Raw genomic sequence first — 21,178 nt, 5'->3', positions numbered from 1 at the left:
CCTCCATCTTATTACACCCTGTGAACGAATTGCACCACACACCGGCCTCGCAAGTCAATTCTGCATAAAGTTTATAAAAATTATTTCCCGTTCAAAAGCCTAACAGCCCACGGATAAAAGCTGTTTTTCAGCCTGTTGGTGCGGCTGGCTATACTCCTATATCTGCCTATCCCAGGTCCTTGGTAAGGACTCGATAGGTAGACAAAAATGCCAAATCCAGTCTGAACATCTGGCTGTGATAATAATAATAATAATAATAATAATAATAATAATAATAATAATAATAAGAAGAAGAAGAAGAAGAAGAAGAAGAAGAAGAAGAAGTAGTAGTTGGAAGGGACCTTGGAGGTCATCTAGTCCAACCCCCTGCTCAGGCAGGAAACCCTATACCATTTCAGACAAATGGCTGTCCAGTCTCTTCTTAAAAACTTCCAGTGTTGGAGCATTCACCACTTCTGGAGGCAGGTTGTTCCACTGGTTAATTGTTCTCACTGTCAGGAAGTTTCTCCTTAGTTCCAGGTTGCTTCTCTCCTTGATGAGTTTCCATCCGTTGCTTCTTCTCCTTCCTTCAGGCGCTTTGGAGAATAGCTTAACTCCCTCTTCTTTGGGGCAGCCTCTGAGATACTGGAACACTGCTATCACTACCGTTCATTCCGCCGAGACCTGAAGACCTGGCTCTTCGAGCTCTCTGGCCCAGGCTGAGAATTTTAATTCTAATTTTAATTGGGGTTTTTTACTTTTTCAGGGACTGTTGCAATCTTTTAATTGTTTTTAATTTTTGTATTTCTTGTTTTAATTACCCTGTTAACCGCCCTGAGTCCTTCGGGAAAGGGCGGTATACAAATCCAATTAAATAAATAAATAAATAAATGTCCCTCCCCAGGTCTTTCTCTTCATTAAATGACAGACTCGGTAATTCCTTTGCAGAACCGTATCAGCAGCTTCTTGGGCAGTCTTTGAATTTTCTGAGTTGGCACAGGAAGAACATTCTTCGTTGTGCTTTCTTGCTGACATCTTTGATGTTAGGTGTCCATTTTAAATCTTGAGATATTATAGAACTTAGAAACCTGAAGCTCTCTACTGTTGATGCTGTGTGGTCTAGTATTGTAATAGGTTGTAGAATAGTAGGCTTTCTCCTAAAGTAAAACAGTGTTTACTTCCATTTTCCGGCCAAAACCCCTTTCCCCCTAGCGAACCACGGATTCATTTTTTTTATATATAGATTTTATTAGTTTTTATAGGGCTAAGAATAAGGTGGGGTCGGGATTAGGGTTAGGATTACGGTTGGGGTTGGGGGTTTTCCAAATAATATTTTCAATATTTAGCAAACAGCATAATGTCTGGGTTCATGTGTTTAACAAACAATAATATATATTATCATAAATAATAATATTGTTTATGATAATTGTTTATGATAATAATATATATTATCATAAACAATAGGTTAATTCATCACTCGATAATAATAATAATAATAATAATAATAATAATAATAATAATAATAATAATAATAATAATAATAATTTTATTTGTATACCACCCTTCTCCCGAAGGACTCAGGGCGGTGAACAGGGCAAACATATAAAAATACAAGAATACAAACATTAAAAGAGATTAAACAGGTGCCCAGAAACTAAGAACAATGAATTAAAATACATTAAAACAATATTATAATCTAAACCCATCACCCATCAGGCCAGGCCGGCTTGTTCGAACAAGTAGGTCTTCAGATCGCGTCGGAAGGAGCGAAGGTCGGGCGCCATCCGGAGCTCAACCGGCAAACGGTTCCACAATTCCGGCGCGCCCACAGAGAAGGCCCTCCCCCTGGGGGTCACCAGGCGACATTCTCTGACCGGTGGCACCCTGAGGAGGCCCTCTCTGTGGGAACGCACAGGGCGGAGGGAAGTTGATGCCGGCAGCAGGTGATCCCTAAGGTACTCCGGATCCTTGCCATGTAGGGCTTACCAGCACCTTGAATCTCACCCGGAAGACAACTGGGAGCCAATGCAGCTCACGGAGCAGAGGTGTAACATGGGAGTATCGGGAGACTCCCAACACAACTCTCGCGGCTGCATTCTGTACCAGCTGGAGCCTCCGAGTGGTCCTCAAGGGCAGCCCCATGTAGAGAGCGTTGCAGTAGTCTAAACCAGAGGTCACGAGCGTTGCAGTAGTCTAAACGAGACTTCTACTTGCTAATATGTATTCAAAATTATATGTCACGTTCCTTTCTCTCTGACTCGTTTTTCTAGCCATGGATAGAAATTATCCCATGTTCTAAAGTACACGGAGTCTTCTTTCTCTTTAATCTTTAAAGTCAATCTATCCATTTCTGCACGCTTTAGAACAGACATGTCAAACACAAGGCCCGGGGGCCGGATCCGGCCCGCGAAGTGGTTTCATGCGGCCCGCGAAGCCATCCTGGAAACAGTGAGGGAATGGCCCCCACTGCCTTGGCCCTGGCCCAGAGACCCTCCTTCTGCCAGAGACCCTCAGATCTGTCCCACTCCTGCCCAGGCCCCCATAGGCACCCTTGATGCCAAGGATGGAGAGCTGGCCACGCCCACCCAATAGGCCATACACACTCTAGCCACGCCCACCCAGTAGGCCATGCCCACCCTGGCCACGCCCACCCGGCCCATTGAGGGCAACCGCAATGCTGATGCGGCCCTCAATGAAATTGAGTTTGACACCCCTGCTTTAGAATATTCTTAATTAGTACTTCAGTTGGTAAGTTTTCATTTTTCTCAATGTTGGGCAAATACAATTCTTGCTGCCGTTAATATGTGTAGTATTAGATATCTGCCATCTTTCTCATAATTGGCTCCTATTATTCCTAACAGAAATAATTTTGGTTTAAAGTCTTTTTGTATTTTAGTCATTTTCTCCAACCGTAAATGTATTTTAACCTAAAATCTTTTTTTCCTTTGGGGCATGTCCACCAGATGTGATAATAAGTACCCGGTCTTTGCTTGCATTTCCAACAGTTGTTTGAAGTATTTTTAAGCATCTTTGCTAATCTCACTGGTGTAATATGCCATCTGTAAAACATTTTATACGCCACTGCTTCAGTTAATTTAATAGTTCTTTCCCATAACTTTTGCCAAGCTTCTAATTCTATATTTTATCCAAAATTCTTCGCCCATATTATCATTGTTTCTTTTACTTGTTCTTCCGGGATTCATTTAATGACTGCAGTGTTGACTTTCCAATCTCCGTGTTCACTCAATGACCACCACGGAAAACACCGTCAAATCAGGCTTGACTTGCTTAACGACCGTCACCCGCCTAGAACTGAAATTGCAGCCCCTATGACGATCACCAGTTATCCGCACAGACTTAAGAGTTTTAAACAAAAGCTCTAACGATTCATTTATTAAATGTATTCGGTACCCATCTCACTGCCGGGCAAAACTTGCCTGTCTTTATTTATTTTCATTTATTTATTCGACGATGTTATATATCACCTCTTGACTGACACGTCGGCGACTCTTTGCAGAGTGAATACAACAGTTTCAGCTATGAGTTTATGATCGCGCTGGGCGAGATTGACTTGATGTTGGAGAAGCTTCCCGACTGGGCGAGTCCCCAGGCCGTGGAGAAGAGCATCCTCACGCTGAGTGACAAGACCTACATCCATCACGAGCCCCTTGGCGTGGTCCTGCTCATCGGGGCGTGGAACTACCCCTTTGTCTTGATCATGCAGCCTCTGATAGCAGCCATCGCGGCAGGTATGTGGTTTACTCACTTGAAATGTTGCTAAGACAAGATAATCTTTTTTGTCATTTTTTTTTTACCGTGGGCACAACGGCACGCATCAAAAATGAAATTTAGTGGCCTGCTCTCAAAGTGAAGCACATCCCTGACACACACCTAAAACATACTACATGCAACATTTGTATAGACCCACACCCCTACATATAAAGGTAAAGGTAAAGGTTCCCCCGCACATGCGTGCTAGTTGTTTCTGACTCTAGGGGCCGGTGCTCATCTCCGTTTCAAAGCCAAAGAGCCAGCGCTTGTCCGAAGACATCTCCGTGGTCATGTGGCCGGCATGACTCGACGCCAAAGGCGCACGGAACGCTGTTACCTTCCCACCGGAGTGGTCCCTATTTTTCTACTTGCATTTTTACGTGCTTTCAAACTGCTAGGTTGGCAGAAGCTGGGACGCGTAACAGGCGCTCACTCTGCACTCGGGATTCGACCCGCCAAACTGCCGACCTTCTGATCGACAAGCTCAGCGTCCTAACCCACTGAGCCACCGCGTCCCTCCCCTACATATACATAACAATAAAATATTAAACCCTGTCCCATCTTGAATATATAACGGAAGGGGGAAGCCTGAGAGTTCACAAGGTTAATGCTGCATGGAATGAAACTATGGCTGAAACACTGGAGCACAATGTTTTATGTTGCTAAGTGAAACATTGCCTAAGTGGCCCCCAGGGGGAGAGCCTTCTCTGTGGGCGCCCCGGAGCTATGGAACCAGCTACCGGTTGAGCTCCGGACGGCGCCCGACCTTCGCTCCTTTTGCCGCGAGCTAAAAACATACTTTTTTGAACAAGCTGGCCTGGCCTGATGAGGGGATTGGGGGGGGGGTTTGCTATTGTTATTTTATTGGGGTTTTAAAGATGTATTTTAGTATGTGGGCACTTATTTAATCTAGTTTTAACTTTTGTAATCTGTATTTTTATTCTTGCCCTGTTCACCGCCCTGAGTCCTTCGGGAGAAGGGCGGTATAGAAATAGTATTAAATAAATAAAATAAAATAAATAAGTGAGTGTGCCCCATTTTATGACTTTTCTTGCCACTGTTGTGAAAGTGAATCACTGCAGCTGTTGAGTTCCCCGTTGGGTTTGCTGGTCAAAAGGTGATCACGTGACCTTGGGACACTGCGGCCGTCATAAATGTGAGTCGGTTGCCAAGCGTCCGAAATGTGATCACATGACCACGGGGATGCTGCAGTAGTGGTAAGTGGGCAAAATGGTCGTAAGTCACTTTTCAAAGTGCCATTGTAACCTTGAATGGTCACTAAATTTATTTTTTTATTTTTATTTTAATTCCATTTATATCCCGCCCTTCTCCGAAGACTCAGGGCGCCTTACAAGCTTAGCAGTAGCCTTCATTCTATGGATATGCCTGCTTATTAGGGCTTTCACACACACACCCCCCAAGCGGCATTATTACAAAGTCAGCTTAATTGCCCCCAACAATCTGGGTCCTCGTTTTACCTACCTCGGAAGGATGGAAGGCTGTCGTAAGTCGGGGACTGCCTGTATCACAACACATGGCAAAAATAGCAATCACATCTGTAAAAGAACATTCATTTCAATTAATTGATAAAGACAGAATAAATACAGGTAGCCCACGGCTTACAACCGGTAGCTTAGCAACAATTCGAAGTTCTGACAGACCACCAAAAAAGCTACTTACCACTCTGATGAGCGGGGGACGTCAACTCGCTTAACGTCTCCATGATCCGCTTAGCAATCGTGGGGGGATTCACTTTACAACCAGGGCAAAAAAATTGTCTCCCATGCTTCCCAGTGGAAATTCTGGCCCCCAATGTGGCGCTAAATTAAAAATTACCTGTAATTCATGTTCTGGAGTGCGGGGTTGGATTGGATGACCTCCGGAGGACCTTTGTAATTCTCCAGCTTGCATATGTGTGTCTTTCAGGCAATGCTGTGGTGGTCAAGCCGTCAGAGGTCAGTGAAAACACAGCCAAGATGTTTGAAAAGCTGCTCCCTCAATACATTGACAAGGTCAGTGTGAACAACCGTTGTTTGTATGACTTTGGGGTCCGGTTGCGTCCAGTTTGCCAACAGCCCAGGACTTGTGTGTTTTTGAGGGTTAGGGTATGTTTCCCTCCAAACAGGATCGAAAGGCAAAAGAATTGCTGCATAAAGACAGCGGGGGGACTCTAGCTTCACAAAAAATGCAACTATAGCTAATCTTCGACTTACAGCCATTCGTTTAGTAACCGCTTGAAGTTACAACGGCACTGAAAAAAGTGACTTAAGGTTGTTTTTCACGCTTATGACCGTTGCAACATCCCTGTGGTCACGTGATCAAAACTCGGAGGCTTGGCAACTGGCATGTGCTTAGGACGGTTGCAGTGTCCTGGGAGGTCACGTGATCCCCTTTTGCGACCTTCCGACGAGCAAAGTCGACGGGGAAAGCCAGATTCACTTAACGACCGTGTTTCTAACTTAACAGCTGGAGCGATTCCCTTTTTAACAGACAGGCGGTGAGACAGGTCGTAAAATGGAGCAAAACTCACTTAACGACTGCCTCATTTAGCGGTGGAAATTTTAGTATCAATTGTGCCGGTTGCCGAGCAGCCAAAGTTTGACTCGGCGACCAGGGGGATGCTGCAACGGTCGTAAGTGTGAAAAACAGTCCTACGTCACTTTTTCCAGGGCTGTTGTAACTTCAAAATGGTCATTAAATGAACTGTTGTAAGCCGAGGACCACCTGGAGATCAATACATTGATTTTCATTGGCACATATCCCTCCCCAGGACTTGTATCCGGTTGTCAACGGGGGAGTGCCGGAAACGACGGAATTGCTGAAGCAAAGATACGATCACATCTTCTATACCGGCAACAGCCTTGTGGGCAAAATTGTTATGGAAGCTGCCTCCAAGCATCTCACCCCCGTTACTCTTGAGTTGGGAGGGAAGAGCCCCTGTTACATCGATGAGGGCTGCAATCTTGAGGTGGCTTGCAGGTGAGGTGCCAGGGTTTTGGATTTGGCGTTAACTAATTTAAGTTGGGTTCGGTTGCATTGGATTGATTGAGTTGGGTTGCATTGGGTCAGGTTGAGTTGGGTTGATTGGATTGGGTTGGGTTGAGTTGGGTTGCATTGGGTTAGGTTAGGTTGGGTTGAGTGGGGTTGAGTTGCATTGGGTTAGATTGGGTTGCATTGGGTTAGGTTAGGTTGGGTTGAGTGGAGTTGGATTGGGTTGGGTTGCATTGGGTTAGGTTGGATTGCATTGGGTTGGGTTGCATTGGATTAGGTTGGTTGTGTTAGGTTGCATTGGGTTAGGTTGGGTTGGGTTGCATTGGGTTAGGTTGGGTTGAGTGGGATTGGATTGCATTGGGTTGGGTTGGGTTAGGTTGGGTTGGGTTGCATTGGGTTGGGTTGCATTGGATTAGGTTGGTTGGGTTAGGTTGCATTGGGTTAGGTTGGGTTGGGTTGAGTTGGGCTGCATTGGGTTAGGTTAAGTTGTGTTGCATTGGGTTGAGTTAGATTGGATTGGGTTGGGTTGGGTTGCATTGGATTGGGTTGGGTTGGGTTGAGTTGGGTTGCATTGGGTTAGATTGAGTTGCATTGGGTTAGGTTAGGTTGGGTTGAGTGGGGTTGGATTGCGTTGAGTTGCATTAGGTTAGATTGGATTGCATTGGGTTAGGTTTGGTTGGGTTCAGAGGGGTTGGATTGCATTGGGTTAGGTTGGGTTGCATTGGGTTGGGTTGCATTGGATTAGGTTGGTTGGATTAGGTTGCATTGGGTTAGGTTGGGTTGGGTTGCATTGGGTTAGGTTGGGTTGGGTTGAGTTGGGTTGCATTGGGTTGAGTTAGATTGGGTTGGGTTGGATTGGGTTGGGTTGAGTTGGGTTGCATTGGATTGGGTTGGGTTGCATTGGGTTAGGTTGGGTTGGGTTAGGTTGGGTTGCATTGGCTAAAATTGAGTGGGTTTTATTGGGTTAGGTTGGGTTGGGTTGAGTTGAGTTAGGTGGGGTTGAGTTGGGTTGGGTTGAATTGAGTTGGGTTGCGTGTCAACAATGCAGCTAGTGAACCCAAGAAAAAGAATCATGAAATCAATTAAGGGAGGCTCAATTAAGGCACGAAGGGAGGCTCAGCCAGTCTCAATGTATACATGGTTGTACTTTGACAATAAAGGTTCATTCGTTAAGTCCCAGCAGGCAAAACTTTATTGGGTACAGCATCTCCGAACTGAAGAAGTGAAACCAGCTTGTGAGTTTTCCCACACAAAAACTTGCTTAGTTAAAAGATAGATTCCTATGCCCCCCACCCACTGGATTTTCACATTGCCCAATCGTACTATTTCTTTTTGTTGTGGGAACAGTTCACTTCTCCATCGAGCACCTGTGGCAATGACCTTGGCTGGTGCAGGCTCTCACAGTCCATGAATGGCCTCTTGGCATTCCATTGCATTCTCTCCCGCTTTTCTTTGGCAAGACGATGAAGCTAGCAGGCATCCTAGCAATTCAATTCAATCTTGACATTGTGTTGGATTGGGTTGGGTAGCACTGGGTTGTGCCGAGTTGGATTGGACTGGACTGGACTGGACAGTTGGAAGAGATCTTGGAGGTCATTTAGTCCAATACCCTGCTCAAGCAGGAGACCCTATACCAGAGGTCTCCCAACCTTTTTGGCACCAGGGACCAGTTCTGTAGAGAAAGGTTTTTCCACGGACTGGAAAGTGCGTGGTTTTGTGTGCTTCCTGCATTCCACTGTTCTGTTCCAGCCTACAACCGGCCCTGCAGAAATGTCAGGGACAACCCCTTTGTTATATTCAATAGGCTGGAATTAAGCCAACCAAATCTATTTACAAAAACTAAACGAAACAGTTCAAAAGAGAGTAAAACAAATACAGACCGAGACTATATCAGAAGCTCTTCAATCGGTTGCCTTCAGCAACCAGCACCTCCCACACATTCCCCTTTTAAACAACAGTCTCAGGGCGTGGCTTCTCTTTGCCTCCTCCCGAGGTGCCTCATTGCTTTTCTTTGTTCACTTCTGCTTGTCTGCCTCCTGCTTCGAGCGTCCTTGAAAAAAGCCAGCTGTGGATCGTCTTCTTCCAATCTTTCAGGCTCACACAGCTGGGTCTGAGGAGGAACAAGACGGGAGGGGCCTGGCTGAGAGCTCTGCGATGCATCTGCAACCAAAGGCTCTCCAAACCCCTCCTCCTCCTCCGAATTGTCCAATTCAGCTGCCAAAACCACAGGCTGACGCTGAATCACAACACCCACGGATGAGGCTTTGTTTTTTTGTGTGGACCAGTTGCTGGCATGTCCTGACCCAGTACTGGTCCACCGACGAGCGGCTGGGGACCCCTGCCCTATACCATTCTGAGCAAATTGCTATCCAAGCTCTTCTTGAAAGCCTCCAGTGATGGAAACACCCACAACTTCTAGAGGCAAGGAGTTCCACTGGTTAATTGTCCTCACTGTCAGGAAGTTTCTCCTTAGTTCCAGGTTGCTTCTCTCCTTGATGAGTTTCCATCTGTTGCTTCTTGTCCTGCCTTCAAGTGCTTTGGAGAATAGGTGGACGCCCTCTTCTTTGGGGCAGCCCTTGAAATATTGGAAGATTGCCATCACATCATCCCTACTCCTTCTTTTCATTAAACTAGACACATCCAGTTCCTGCAACCGTTCTTCATATGTTTTAACCTCCAGTCCCTTTGATCATCTTTGTTGCTCTTCTCTGCCTCTTTCTAGAGTCTCAACATCTTTTTTATAGTATGGTGATCAAAACTGGATGCAGGATTCCAAGTGTGGCCTTACCAAGGCCTTGTAAAGTAGTATTAATAGTTCACGTGATCTTAATTCCACTCTTCTGTTAATCTAGCCTAGAATTGCATTGGCTTTTTTGGCAGCCACCACGCAATGTTGTTGGCAGAAGCACTCAGTGTACCTACAAAGCAACAGAATAATAATAAGCATCATTATAATAATGATACCAATAAAAGAGGAAAGTAAAGAAGATAATAAGAAGGATAAATAACAATAGTACAGCCACACTAGCTGGGTAAATATATACAGACATTAGGTAGCCCTGTTAAGAATTAGGTTAATTTATAAAGTTTTATTTTGATGAATGTAAGCTGGCCAGAGTTAACCCCGTAAATTTTATAAATAATTTTTAAAAATGGTACCCCACTGTAAGAAACTTGACTCATATGATTTAACGATAGAAAAGGTTTCATTTCCAGTTACAACGTAACATCATTTTTTAAAAAGTTGTTTTTAAAGTTGTGTGTGTGACGTTCAGCTTTATTTTTCCTATAGGATATTTCAGTGTTTCATGCGGGGTAAAGAATTCTGGGAGTTGAAGTCCACCCATCTCAAAGTTGCCATAGAGGGAATGATTTTTTGTTGGTGGGGGAAAAAAAATCGTATTTGCAATATTAAGGAATGGATTCCAGATCTGTCTGCAACATCCTTATATTCTAAAACTGAATTACATGTAGTCCTTGACTTATGATGATTCATTTAGTGACTGTCTGAAGTTACTATCACACTGTTCACTTAACAACGGTAGCAAGAAAGGTTGTAAAATAGGAAAGTCTCACTTAACAGCCGTCTCGCTTAGCAACAGAAATTTTGGACTGAACTGTAGTCGTAAGTGGAAGACTACCTGTAATTTTATCTTGATGTTATATGGATCTTTTTTCTCCTGTTATGTATATTTTTATCTTGTTTCTTATAATAAGCAGCCAAGCCAATAATTCTTTTTCTTTTTTTGGTTTATTGGCTTGGTTACTTATTATAATTTATAATTTAATAATCACCTGTCTGGGATAGTATAGGTTCCCCTGCTTGAGCAGGGGGCTGGACTAGAAGACCTCCAAGGTCCCTTCCAGGTCTATTCTGCATTTCCAACCCGGATTTGAAGTTCTGGAGGCCACGCCCCCTGGTCACATGATCCTATTTGGGGCATTTGCAGAGTCCCGCAGTCATGCGACTATGATTTATTTTTAATTTTTTTTTGGGCCCAAATTGTTGATGCATTTCCTTCCATTTTCCAGTAAAAAAAGAAACACCCATTGCAGACAATTGATTCATTTAACGATCGCAGCATTTGCTTAGCGAACGCTTCCCCCCACATCCCCCAAAAATGTTGTAAAATTAGGTCGGTCTCGTGGCGACCCATTTCACGACGAGCGTGACTTTGGACCGTAATTCCAGTTACAGTCGTTAAGTAGAAGACTGCCTTTAATGTGGATCCCTGTCCTGAGCCTGGGGCTGGGCTGGATGACCTCTAGAGATCCCCTTTCTCGCTGTAATATTCTGGGATTTATTTATTTATTTTTTTTAAAAATCCTTTAGGCGGATTGCCTGGGGGAAGTACATGAATTGTGGCCAGACCTGCATTGCTCCGGATTATATCCTGTGCAATCCGTCCATTCAGAAGACTGTCGTGGAGGCCATTAAAAAGAACGTTAAGGTGAGAACAAAGCCGGGGGGTCTTCTGTGTCATGGAAAGACCACTCCTGTTGAGGAGACAAGACAGGGTCGTGAGGGCGTCACGGCTCGGCACAGGAAGCCCCTGGGCCAGGGGTCGGCAACCTCGGCTCTTTTATGACTCGTGGACTTCAACTCCCAGAATTCCTGAGCCGGCGTGGCTCAGCTTGGAAACCTCTCCCTTTCCCCTCAGCATGGCTGGCTCAGGAATTCTGGGAGTTGAAGTCCACGAGTCATAAAAGAGCCGAGGTTGCCGACCCCTGCCCTGGGCGAACGAATGTGGAGAAACGTGGCTTGCTCCTTGAGCAAAACTCCAGAGAAAAGCTTTTTTTTCTCTGCTGGGGTTAGCAGCAAAGCAACTTGCATTGCAAGTAGCAACGCAAATATTTGGGAGGACAATGCAGTGGAAACGGCTGTGTTTTGCCCTGAAGGCTTAGCCAAAGCCTCCCGGGGATGCAACTGCAGGGGAAGGGGGTAATCCACACCCCCAAGCCTTCGAGGTAGGCCAGGCCACGAGACAGAGCCCAGAGGAGTTCCAGGATGAAGTAAGAGAATCTTAAGACAATAAATACAAGGTGTCTCTTTCTTCCCTTTTATACTGAAGGAAATCAGGCTGGAATAATCTGTCGCCTTTTTCCCCTTCCCCTTCCTTCCTTCCTTCCTTCCTTCCTTTCATTCTCCTTCCTTCCTATTGTTACCTTTCTCCTTCCTTCCTTCCTTCCTTCCTTCCTTCCTTCCTTCCTTCCTTCCTTCCTTCTGTAGTTCTTCCTATTGTTACCTTTCCTTCCTTCCTTCCTTCCTTCCTTCCTTCCTTCCTTCCTTCCTTCCTTCCTTCCTTCTGTAGTTCTTCTTCCTATTGTTACCTTTCTCTTTCTTTCCTTCCTTCCTTCCTTCCTTCCTTCCTTCCTTCCTTCCTTCTTTCTTTCCTTCCTTCTGTAGTTCTTCTTCCTATTGTTACCTTTCCTTCCTTCCTTCCTTCCTTCCTTCCTTCCTTCCTTCCTTCCTTCCTTCCTTCCTTCCTTCCATTCTCCTTCCTTCCTATTGTTACCTTTCTCTTTCCTTCCTTCCTTCCTTCCTTCCTTCCTTCCTTCCTTCCTTCCTTCCTTCCTTCTTTCCTTCTGTAGTTCTTCTTCCTATTGTTACCTTTCTCTTTCCTTCCTTCCTTCCTTCCTTCCTTCCTTCCTTCCTTCCTTCCTTCCTTCCTTCCTTCTTTCCTTCCTTCTGTAGTTCTTCCTATTGTTACCTACCTTCCTTCCTTCCTTCCTTCCTTCCTTCCTTCCTTCCTTCCTTCCTTCCTTCCTTCCTTCCTTCCTTCCCTAATCCTCCCTCCCTCCCTCATAAGAATCAGGCACCACTCACTTAACTGTCTCTCTTAGTGATGGAAGTTCCTGTCCCTACTGAGGTCGTAAGTTGAGGACAACCTGTAAAAGCCAGGCCAGTCCTGATTAGCCAATCAGGAGAGAGCAGCCCGTCCGTCTTGCTTCCCTTGCAGGAATTTTATGGCGAGAACATTCAAGATTCCCCGGATTACGAGCGGATTGTGAACAAGCGGCATTTCAAGAGGCTGATGGGCCTTCTGGAAGGGCAGAAGGTGGCCTACGGGGGTGAAAGCGACGAGTCCTCCTGTTTCATAGGTGAGCCCCCAAAGAAATCACCTGCCCCGGGAGAAAACTCACGCGCCCCTCCGTTTACTGAGCACCTTTGATATCAGAAGACTCAGTGTAAACTGAGTCACCTGCCTTGAGCAGGGGTGTGTGTGGGGGGGTTGGACTAGAAGACCTCTGAGGTCCCTTTCCGCTCTTTATTCTAAGAAATTGGGGGCTTCCAACAATTGGAGTTTGACCTGAGTGTAATTTAATGGGTTCACTTCTTAAAAAACAATGCTCGTCAATCTTTTCCTTCACTCCTCCCTCCCACTTTTCTCTCTCTCTCTCTCTCTCTCTTTCTTTCTCTCCTTCCTTCCTTCCTTCATTTCTTCCCTTCCTCCCTCTTTCTTTCTTTTCTTTCTTCCTTCCTTCTATCACTTCTTCCCTTCCTCTTTTTCTTTTCTTTCTTTCTTTCTTTCTTTCTTTCTTTCTTTCTTTCTTTCTTTCTTTCTTTCTTTTTTATTTATTTCTCTCATTCTTTCCTTCATTTCTTCCCTTCCTCCTTCTTTTTTCTTTCTTTGTCTCCTTCCTTCATTTCTTCCCTTCCTCTTTTTTCTTTTTCTTTTTCTTTTTCTTTTTCTTTTTCTTTTTTCTTTTTCTTTCTTTCCTTCTTTCTTTCTCTCCTTCCTTCCTTCCTTCCTTCCTTCCTTCCTTCCTTCCTTCCTTCCCCCCCTCTCCCTTTATTCCTTTCCTTCTTTCATTTGTCTCTTAGTTTCTGTAAAATTCTCAATAAATATAAATATAGGTAGATTAAGAGCAGACCTGTTTCGTTTCACCCAACGCCGGGGCTGGTCCCGGCCTTGCAGCCGGGGCTGTTTTCACGGCCGCCTCCCTTTGTCTCTTTCTAGCTCCTACAATCCTCACGGACGTCAGTCCAGAAGCCCGAATCATGCAGGAAGAGATCTTCGGCCCCCTCCTGCCCATCGTGGCGGTGAAGGGCGTAGAGGAAGCCATCCGGTTCATCAACCAGCGGGAGAAGCCCCTGGCCCTCTACGTCTTCTCCAACGACAACAAGGTCGGGTCTGCCTTCCCACATTCAAGGCGGGATCCGGGTCCTGGCTAACCGATTCAGAAGCCCTTAAATTTAGGCACCTGGAGTGATCTCCTCCTCCTGATATAAAACTTGACTTTTTATTAAGAAGTATAGTTCCTTCCTTCCTTCGTCCTTCCTTCCTTCCTCCCTCCCTCCCTCCCTTCCTCCTTCCTTCTCTTTCTTTCTTTCTTTCTTTCTTTCTTTCTTTCTTTCTTTCTTCCTTCCTTCCTTCCTTCATCCTTCCTTTTTTTCTTTTTATTCTTTCTTTCTTTCTTTCTTTCTTTCTTTCTTTCTTTCTTTCTTTCTTTCTTTCTCTTCTTTCTTTCTCTTCTTTCTCTTCCTTCCTTCCTTCCTTTCTTTCTTTCTTTCTTTCTTCCTTCCTTCCTTCCTTCCTTCCTTCCTTCCTCCCTCCCTCCCTTCCTCCTTCCTTCTCTTTCTTTCTTTCTTTCTTTCTTTCTTTCTTTCTTTCTTTCTTTCTTTCTTCTTCCTTCCTTCCTTCCTTCCTTCCTTCCTTCCTTCATCCTTCCTTTTTTTCTTTTTATTCTTTCTTTCTTTCTTTCTTTCTTTCTTTCTTTCTTTCTTTCTTTCTTTCTCTTCTCTTCTCTTCCTTCCTTCCTTCCTTTCTTTCTTTCTTTCTTTCTTTGTTTCTTTCTCCAATTTATATATAGGGAGTCCTCGCTTAACAACCACATCTGGAAGGGCCTGCATAGCCGTTGTTAAGCAAAGTGATCACATAGGTGTCTTAGAACCAAACCACTTATAACCACAATTCCAGGTCCAGCTCTTGCTGTAATTCCAGGACTACCTGTAGTGTTTTTCAGCACCTGCCTTTTTTCCAGGTGTTAATTGAATATTTTGTTTTGTTATGTTATGTTACGTAAGATAGCATTTACGTTATGTTATTATTTTATTTTATTATTTTTTTATTTTATTTTATTTTATTTTATTTTATTCTATTTTATTTTATTTTATTATTTTATTTTATTATTTTATTATTTTATTTTATTTTAATTTTATTATTTTATTTTATTTTATTATTTTATTTTATTTTATTTTTTTATTTTTTTTATTTTATTTTATTGTATTTATTTTATTTTATTTTATTTTATTTTATTATTTTATTTTATTTTATTGACCTACGCCCATTCATTTAGTGGTCCATTCAAAATTGCAACAGTACTGAAAAAAGCAACCTAGGGCCCTTTTTCACATGACCACTACGGTATTCCTACCCATTAATCCAAGTACAAGTCGCTAATAATAATAATGATGATGATGATGATGATGATGATGTTGTAAGGGACCTTGAAGTTCATCTAGTCCAGGGGTCGGCAACCTCGGCTCTTTTATGACTCGTGGACTTCAACTCCCAGAATTCCTGAGCCAGCTATGCTGGCTCAGGAATTCTGGGAGTTGAAGTCCATGAGTCATAAAAGAGCCGAGGTTGCCGACCCCTGATCTAGTCCAACCCCCTACACCATTCCAGACAAATGGCTTTCCAGTCTCTTCTTAAAAACTTCCAGTGTGGGAACACTCACAGCTTCTGGAGGCAAGGAGTTCCACGGACTGATTGTTCTAACTGACAGTAAATTCCTCCCTAGTTCCAGGTTGCTTCTCATCCAGTGGATGTTATCAACAGCCTTTGCTTTGATCTCCTCCTTCTTGTCTCCCAGGTCATTGATAAAATGATTGCCGAAACCTCGAGTGGCGGAGTTACCGCCAACGATGTCATTATGCACTTCTCAATTCCAGGTTTACCTTTCGGCGGCGTTGGTGAGTCTCAGATTAGATTAGATAACCTTTATTGTCATTTTTTTCCCCCTGCGGGCACAACGACACACATTCAAAATGAAATTTAGCTGCTGGCTCTCCAAGCGTACGCATACAAGAGCACTCATTTAAAACATAACGTATACGACGTACGCATATAGACCCACACCCTTACCTATAAGTAACATACAACTGTTAAATCGCTGTCCGTCTTGGATACATGACGGAAGGAGGAAGCTTTAGAGTTCACAAGGTTTGGAAATAAACTGGCAGAGGAACCAGGGTCTTCTGCTGATTTGTGTTCCCTAATTAGAAAGATTTTCTGCTTCCCCCAAGGCCATCTTCCGACTCCTGGTGGGCTATTTAACCAGGTTTGATTAAAGCTAGCCAGTGAGCGGGAATGCTTGGAAAAGAAGCTGGCCAGAGCTGAAGAAACTTCTTGGAGGAGAAGCGAAACGTCTTCAAAGAAAAAACAAAGAAACTCCAGTGTGTGTGTGTGTGTGTGTGTGTGTGTGTGTGTGTGTGTGTGTGTACATATATACGTTAAATGCTTGTTAAGTATTTAGATTACCTTGCTAGGCCCCAAACATGGGACAAATCTTTATTTCCTGTTTCAGCCTAACCGAAGGCCATCCAAAGGCAGTAGTCACAACAGTGACAACTCATATTTGTGTAAATTTTTTAGATTGCTAACAAAGAATTAATTTTTTAGCAATCTAAAAAATTTACATACATATATATATATATATATATATATATATATATATATATATATATATATTAGGTTTTCCAATTTATTTTTATTTTGTACATTTGTATCTTGCCTTTATTACTTTATAAATAACTCAAGGCAGCAAACATACATAATGCGCCTTCTGCTTCCTATTTTCCCCTACCACAACAACCCAGTGAGGTGGGTTGGGCTGAAAGGGACTGGTATGAAATAACTCAGCCAGCCTTTGTGCCTAAGGCAGGACTAGAACTCACCGTCTCCTGGCAATTAACCCAAAGTTACCTAGCTGACTTTCATGCCTACGGAGGGATTAGAACTCAGCGTCTCCTGGTGATTGACCAAAAGTCACCCAGCTGGGTTCCATGCCTAAGGCAGGACTAGAACTCACAGTCTCCTGGTGATTGGCCCAAAGGCATCCAACCGACATTCCTGCCTAAGGTGGGACTAGAACTCACCCTCTCCTGGTCATTGGCCCAAAGTCTCCCAGGTGGCTTTCATGCTAAAGCGGGACTAGAACTCACCGTCTCCTGGTGATTGGACCAAAGTCGCCCAGCCGGCTTTCAAGCCTAAGGCAGGACTAGAACTCACCGTCTCCTGGTGATTGGACCAAAGTCGCCCAGCCGGCTTTCAAGCCTAAGGCGGGACTAGAACTCACCGTCTCCTGGTGATTGGCCCAAAGGCATCCAACCGACATTCTTGCCTAAGGTGGGACTAGAACTCACCCTCTCCTGGCAATTGGCTCAAACTCTCCCAGCTGACTTTCAAGCCTAAGGCAGGACTAGAACTCACCGTCTCCTGGTGATTGGCCCAAAGTCGCCCAACTGAATTTCATGCCTAAGGAGGGACTAGAACTCACCATCTTCTGCTGATTGGCCCAAAGTCGCCTAGCTGGCCTTCATGCTTAAGGTAGGACTAGAACTCACCGTCTCCTGGTTTTTACAGGTGTTCTCCTCTCTCCAGGTTGGCTCAGCTATGACCCCCCTCCCTTGAAATCTTCTCTTCCCCACAGGGAACAGCGGCATGGGTGCCTATCATGGCCGTTTCAGCTTCGAAAACTTTTCCCATCGGCGCGCCTGCCTCATCCGGTCGTTCAACATGGAAGCTGTCAACAGTATTCGGTACCCCCCGAACAGCCAGAAGAAGGTGGATTGGGCTAAATTCTTCGTCTTGAAGAAGTTCAGCATGTGGAAGTTTGGCCTAGTCGCCCTCGCGGTGCTGGGGATTGTGGCCGCCATTGTGATCAAGGTGAGCCCTGGCCAGGATGCTTTTGCACAGGCTGGTCTATTGGCATGTCAGCCCTCCGAGGTAGGCCGAATGCAGAGATAGAGCCCGCCCCACAAGGCTTCCAGAAATACTATAGGTCAGGGATGGGGAACCTTGGCTCTTTTAGGACTTGTGGACTTCAACTCCCAGAATTCCTGAGCCAGCCATGCTGAGGGGAAAGGGAGAGTTTCCATGCTGAGCCATGCCGGCTCAGGAATTCTGGGAGTTGAAGTCCACGAGTCATGAAGGAGCCATAGTTCCCCCATACTGGCTCAGGAATTCTGGGAGTTGAAGTCCACAAGTCATGAAGGAGCCATAGTTCCCCCATACTGGCTCAGGAATTATGGGAGTTGAAGTCCACAAGTCATGAAGGAGCCATAGTTCCCCCATACTGGCTCAGGAATTATGGGAGTTGAAGTCCACCACTCATCAAGTGGCCATGCTGGCTCAGGAATTATGGGAGTTGAAGTCCACGAGTCACGAAGGGGCCATAGTTCCCCCATGCTGGCTCAGGAATTATGGGAGTTGAAGTCCACGAGTCACGAAGGGGCCATAATTCCCCCATGCTGGCTCACGAATTCTGGTAATTGAAGTCCACGAGTCACGAAGGGGCAATAGTTCCCCCATGCTGGCTCAGGAATTATGGGAGTTGAAGTCCACAAGTCATGAAGGAGCCATAGTTCCCCCATACTGGCTCAGGAATTATGGGAGTTGAAGTCCACCACTCATCAAGGGGCCAAAGTTTCCCCCATGCTGGCTCAGGAATTATGGGAGTTGAAGTCCACGAGTCACGAAGGGGCCATAGTTCCCCCATGCTGGCTCAGGAATTCTGGGAGTTGAAGTCCACGAGTCACGAAGGGGCCATAATTCCCCCATGCTGGCTCAGGAATTCTGGGAGTTGAAGTCCACGAGTCACGAAGGGGCCATAGTTCCCCCATGCTGGCTCAGGAATTCTGGGAGTTGAAGTCCACGAGTCACGAAGGGGCCATAATTCCCCCATGCTGGCTCAGGAATTCTGGGAGTTGAAGTCCACGAGTCATGAAGGAGCCATAGTTCCCCACCCCTGCTACAGGTAATCCTCGACTTATGGCCACTTATTTAGCAACCGCTTGAAATTACAGGTCATCCTCGACTTAACGCCCACAATTGAGCCCCAGGTTTCTGTTGCTAAGCAAGAGACTGTCATTAAGCGAGTTTTGCCCCATTTGACAACCTTTCTTGCCACCGTCGTTAAGTGAGTCATTGCAGCGGTTAAGTTAGTAACATAGTTGTGAAGCGAATGTGGCTTCCCCATGGACTTTGCTGGTTGCAAAAGGAGATCACGTGACCCCAGGATGCTGTGACCGTCATAAATATGAGCCAGTTGCCGAGCGTCTGAATTTTGATCATGTGACCCTGGGGGGGGAGGCTTTGACGGTTGATAAGTGTGAAAAACGGTCACTTTTTTCAGTGCCGCTGTGACTTCGAACGGTCCCTAAACGAATGGCTTTAAGTCAAGGACTCCTTGTAAGTAAAGGAAGTCCTCGACATACGACCACAATTGAGAGCAAAATTTCTGTTGTTAATGAGATGGTTGTTAAATGAAAGGTGTTAAGTCGAGCGCCACCTGTACTCCTTTTCAACGGCCCCGAAAAAGGTGACTTATGAGCAATCCCCACAACTGCGAACCTTTGCAGCATCCCCGTGGTCATGTGATCAAAATTCGGAAGGCTTGGCAACTGGCATGGACTTGTGACTGTTGTCGCATCCTGGGGTCAGGTGATCGCGCTGTGGGGCCTTCTTGCGGGCCTCCCAGCAAGCCAAGTCAAAGGGGGGAAGCCAGATTGGCTTAAGAGACCATTTGTCTTACTTCGTGACCGCTGCGAACCATTTGTAAAATGCGGCTGTCAAGAATGAAACTTTCGCAGCTACGTGCCTCTTCGTTTCGACTTGTCATTAGAGTAAAATAGAATGTCAGAGTTGGAAGGGACCTTGGAGGTCTTCTAGTCCAGCCCCCTTCTCAAGCAGGAGACCCTCTACCATCTCAGACAAGTGACTGTCTAGCCTCTTCTTAAAAACCTCCAGTGATGGAGCTCCCATGTTTTCTGGTGGCAAGCAGTTCCACTGGTTAATCGTCCTCACTGTCAGGAAGTTTCTCCTTAATTCCAGGTTGCTTCTCTCCTTGATCAGTTTCCAACCGTTGTTTCTCGTCCTTCCCTCTGGTGCTTTGGAGAATAACGTGACCCCCTTGTATCGGAGGAACATACTAAAGAAAATCAAGGTAGAATTACGGGCAGTCCTCAACCTACAGCAGTTCATTTAGCGACCGTTCAAAGTTACAACGCCACTGAAAATTTAGTGACTTGACGGCCATTTTCCCCCCTTAATTTTTTTACACTTAACCTTCCTCCAGATCAGCTCCCAATCCTTCTGCCCTTCAGGCTGAAGGCAGCCCTGTCGTTAAACCAACGGCCGTATGCCGAGGACTGCCCGTCCTCTCGTTGACGAGGGCGCCTGGCGGATTTTAGCAAGCCAAGCAGGACCGTATCAAACTTAGTATTTGGATGAGAGACAACCAGGCAATCTCTCAGCTGGAAAATAGCCTGGGAATTTGGAAAAAAAACAACAACAGATGCCGGAAAATAGCAGGCCTTGATCCATTCCAGGTTGCTGCCAGGAAAAGTGGATTAAGGTCTTTAGGATCAGGAGCCACTCTTGATGTGCAGAGGATGCTCAAGTTGCAGCACCTGTCAAACCGTCTGATGATGGGGGAGGCCAGAGGCTAAAACATACGAAGAACAGTTGCCAGATTTGGGTATTTTCCAGAGTAGAGAAAAGAAAGACATGGGGGGATATGATGGCAGTCGTCCAGTATTTGAGGGGCTTCTACAAAGAAGAAGAGGAGGGGGTCAAGCTATTCTCCAAAGCCCCTGAAGGCAGGACGAGAAGCCACGGATGGAAACTCATCAAGGAGAGAAGCAACCTGGAACTAAGGAGAAACTTCCCGACAGTGAGAACAATTAACCGGTGGAACAACCTGCCTCCAGAAGCTGTGAAAGCTCCAACACTGGAAGTTTTTAAGAAGAGACTGGCCAGCCATTTGTCTGAAATGGTATAGGGTTTCCTGCCTGAGCAGGGGGTTGGACTAGATGACCTCCAAGGTCCCTTCCAACTCTGTTATTCGGTATTTAGAATAGATGGGGAAGAAATGGAGGTAGTGACAGATTTTATTTTCCTGGGCTCCAAGATCACTGCAGATGGGGACTGTAGCCAAGAAATTAAAAGACGCTTGCTCCTGGGGAGGAAAGCCATGGCAAATCTAGACAGCACACTAAAAAGCAGAGACATCACCCTGTCCACAAAAGTGCGTATAGTCAAGGCTATGGTCTTCCCAGTTGCAATGTATGGCAGTGAAAGTTGGACCATAAGAAAGGCTGAGCGCCAAAGAATTGAGGCCTTTGAACTATGGTGCTGGAGAAGAGTCCTGCGAGTCCCTTGGACTGCAAAGCGATCAAACCGGTCAGTCCTAGAGGAGATCAACCCTG

General features: G+C 45.3%; 1 protein-coding gene across 8 annotated transcripts in view; it reads left to right on the top strand.

Moving 5' to 3' along the window:
• The window catches only part of LOC310650912 (aldehyde dehydrogenase family 3 member A2-like), a 38,319-nt gene that overhangs the window by 13,516 nt on the left and 3,625 nt on the right, over positions 1-21,178 (top strand). For all 8 annotated transcript variants that reach the window (XM_083379750.1, XM_083379749.1, XM_083379751.1 and 5 more), the window contains exons 3-10: positions 3,497-3,728; positions 5,677-5,762; positions 6,521-6,729; positions 11,075-11,192; positions 12,702-12,843; positions 13,704-13,870; positions 15,562-15,661; positions 17,401-17,636. In XM_083379750.1, coding sequence (XP_083235876.1) covers positions 3,497-3,728; positions 5,677-5,762; positions 6,521-6,729; positions 11,075-11,192; positions 12,702-12,843; positions 13,704-13,870; positions 15,562-15,661; positions 17,401-17,636 — 1,290 coding nt within the window. The remainder of the gene's footprint in view (positions 1-3,496; positions 3,729-5,676; positions 5,763-6,520; positions 6,730-11,074; positions 11,193-12,701; positions 12,844-13,703; positions 13,871-15,561; positions 15,662-17,400; positions 17,637-21,178) is intronic.

Source organism: Vipera ursinii (genome assembly GCF_947247035.1).
Source record: "Vipera ursinii genome assembly, chromosome: 1".
Taxonomy (NCBI): Eukaryota; Metazoa; Chordata; class Lepidosauria; order Squamata; family Viperidae; genus Vipera; species Vipera ursinii.
Note: the sequence above shows the minus strand (reverse complement) of the source record. Positions and strands in the feature narration are given on the sequence as shown.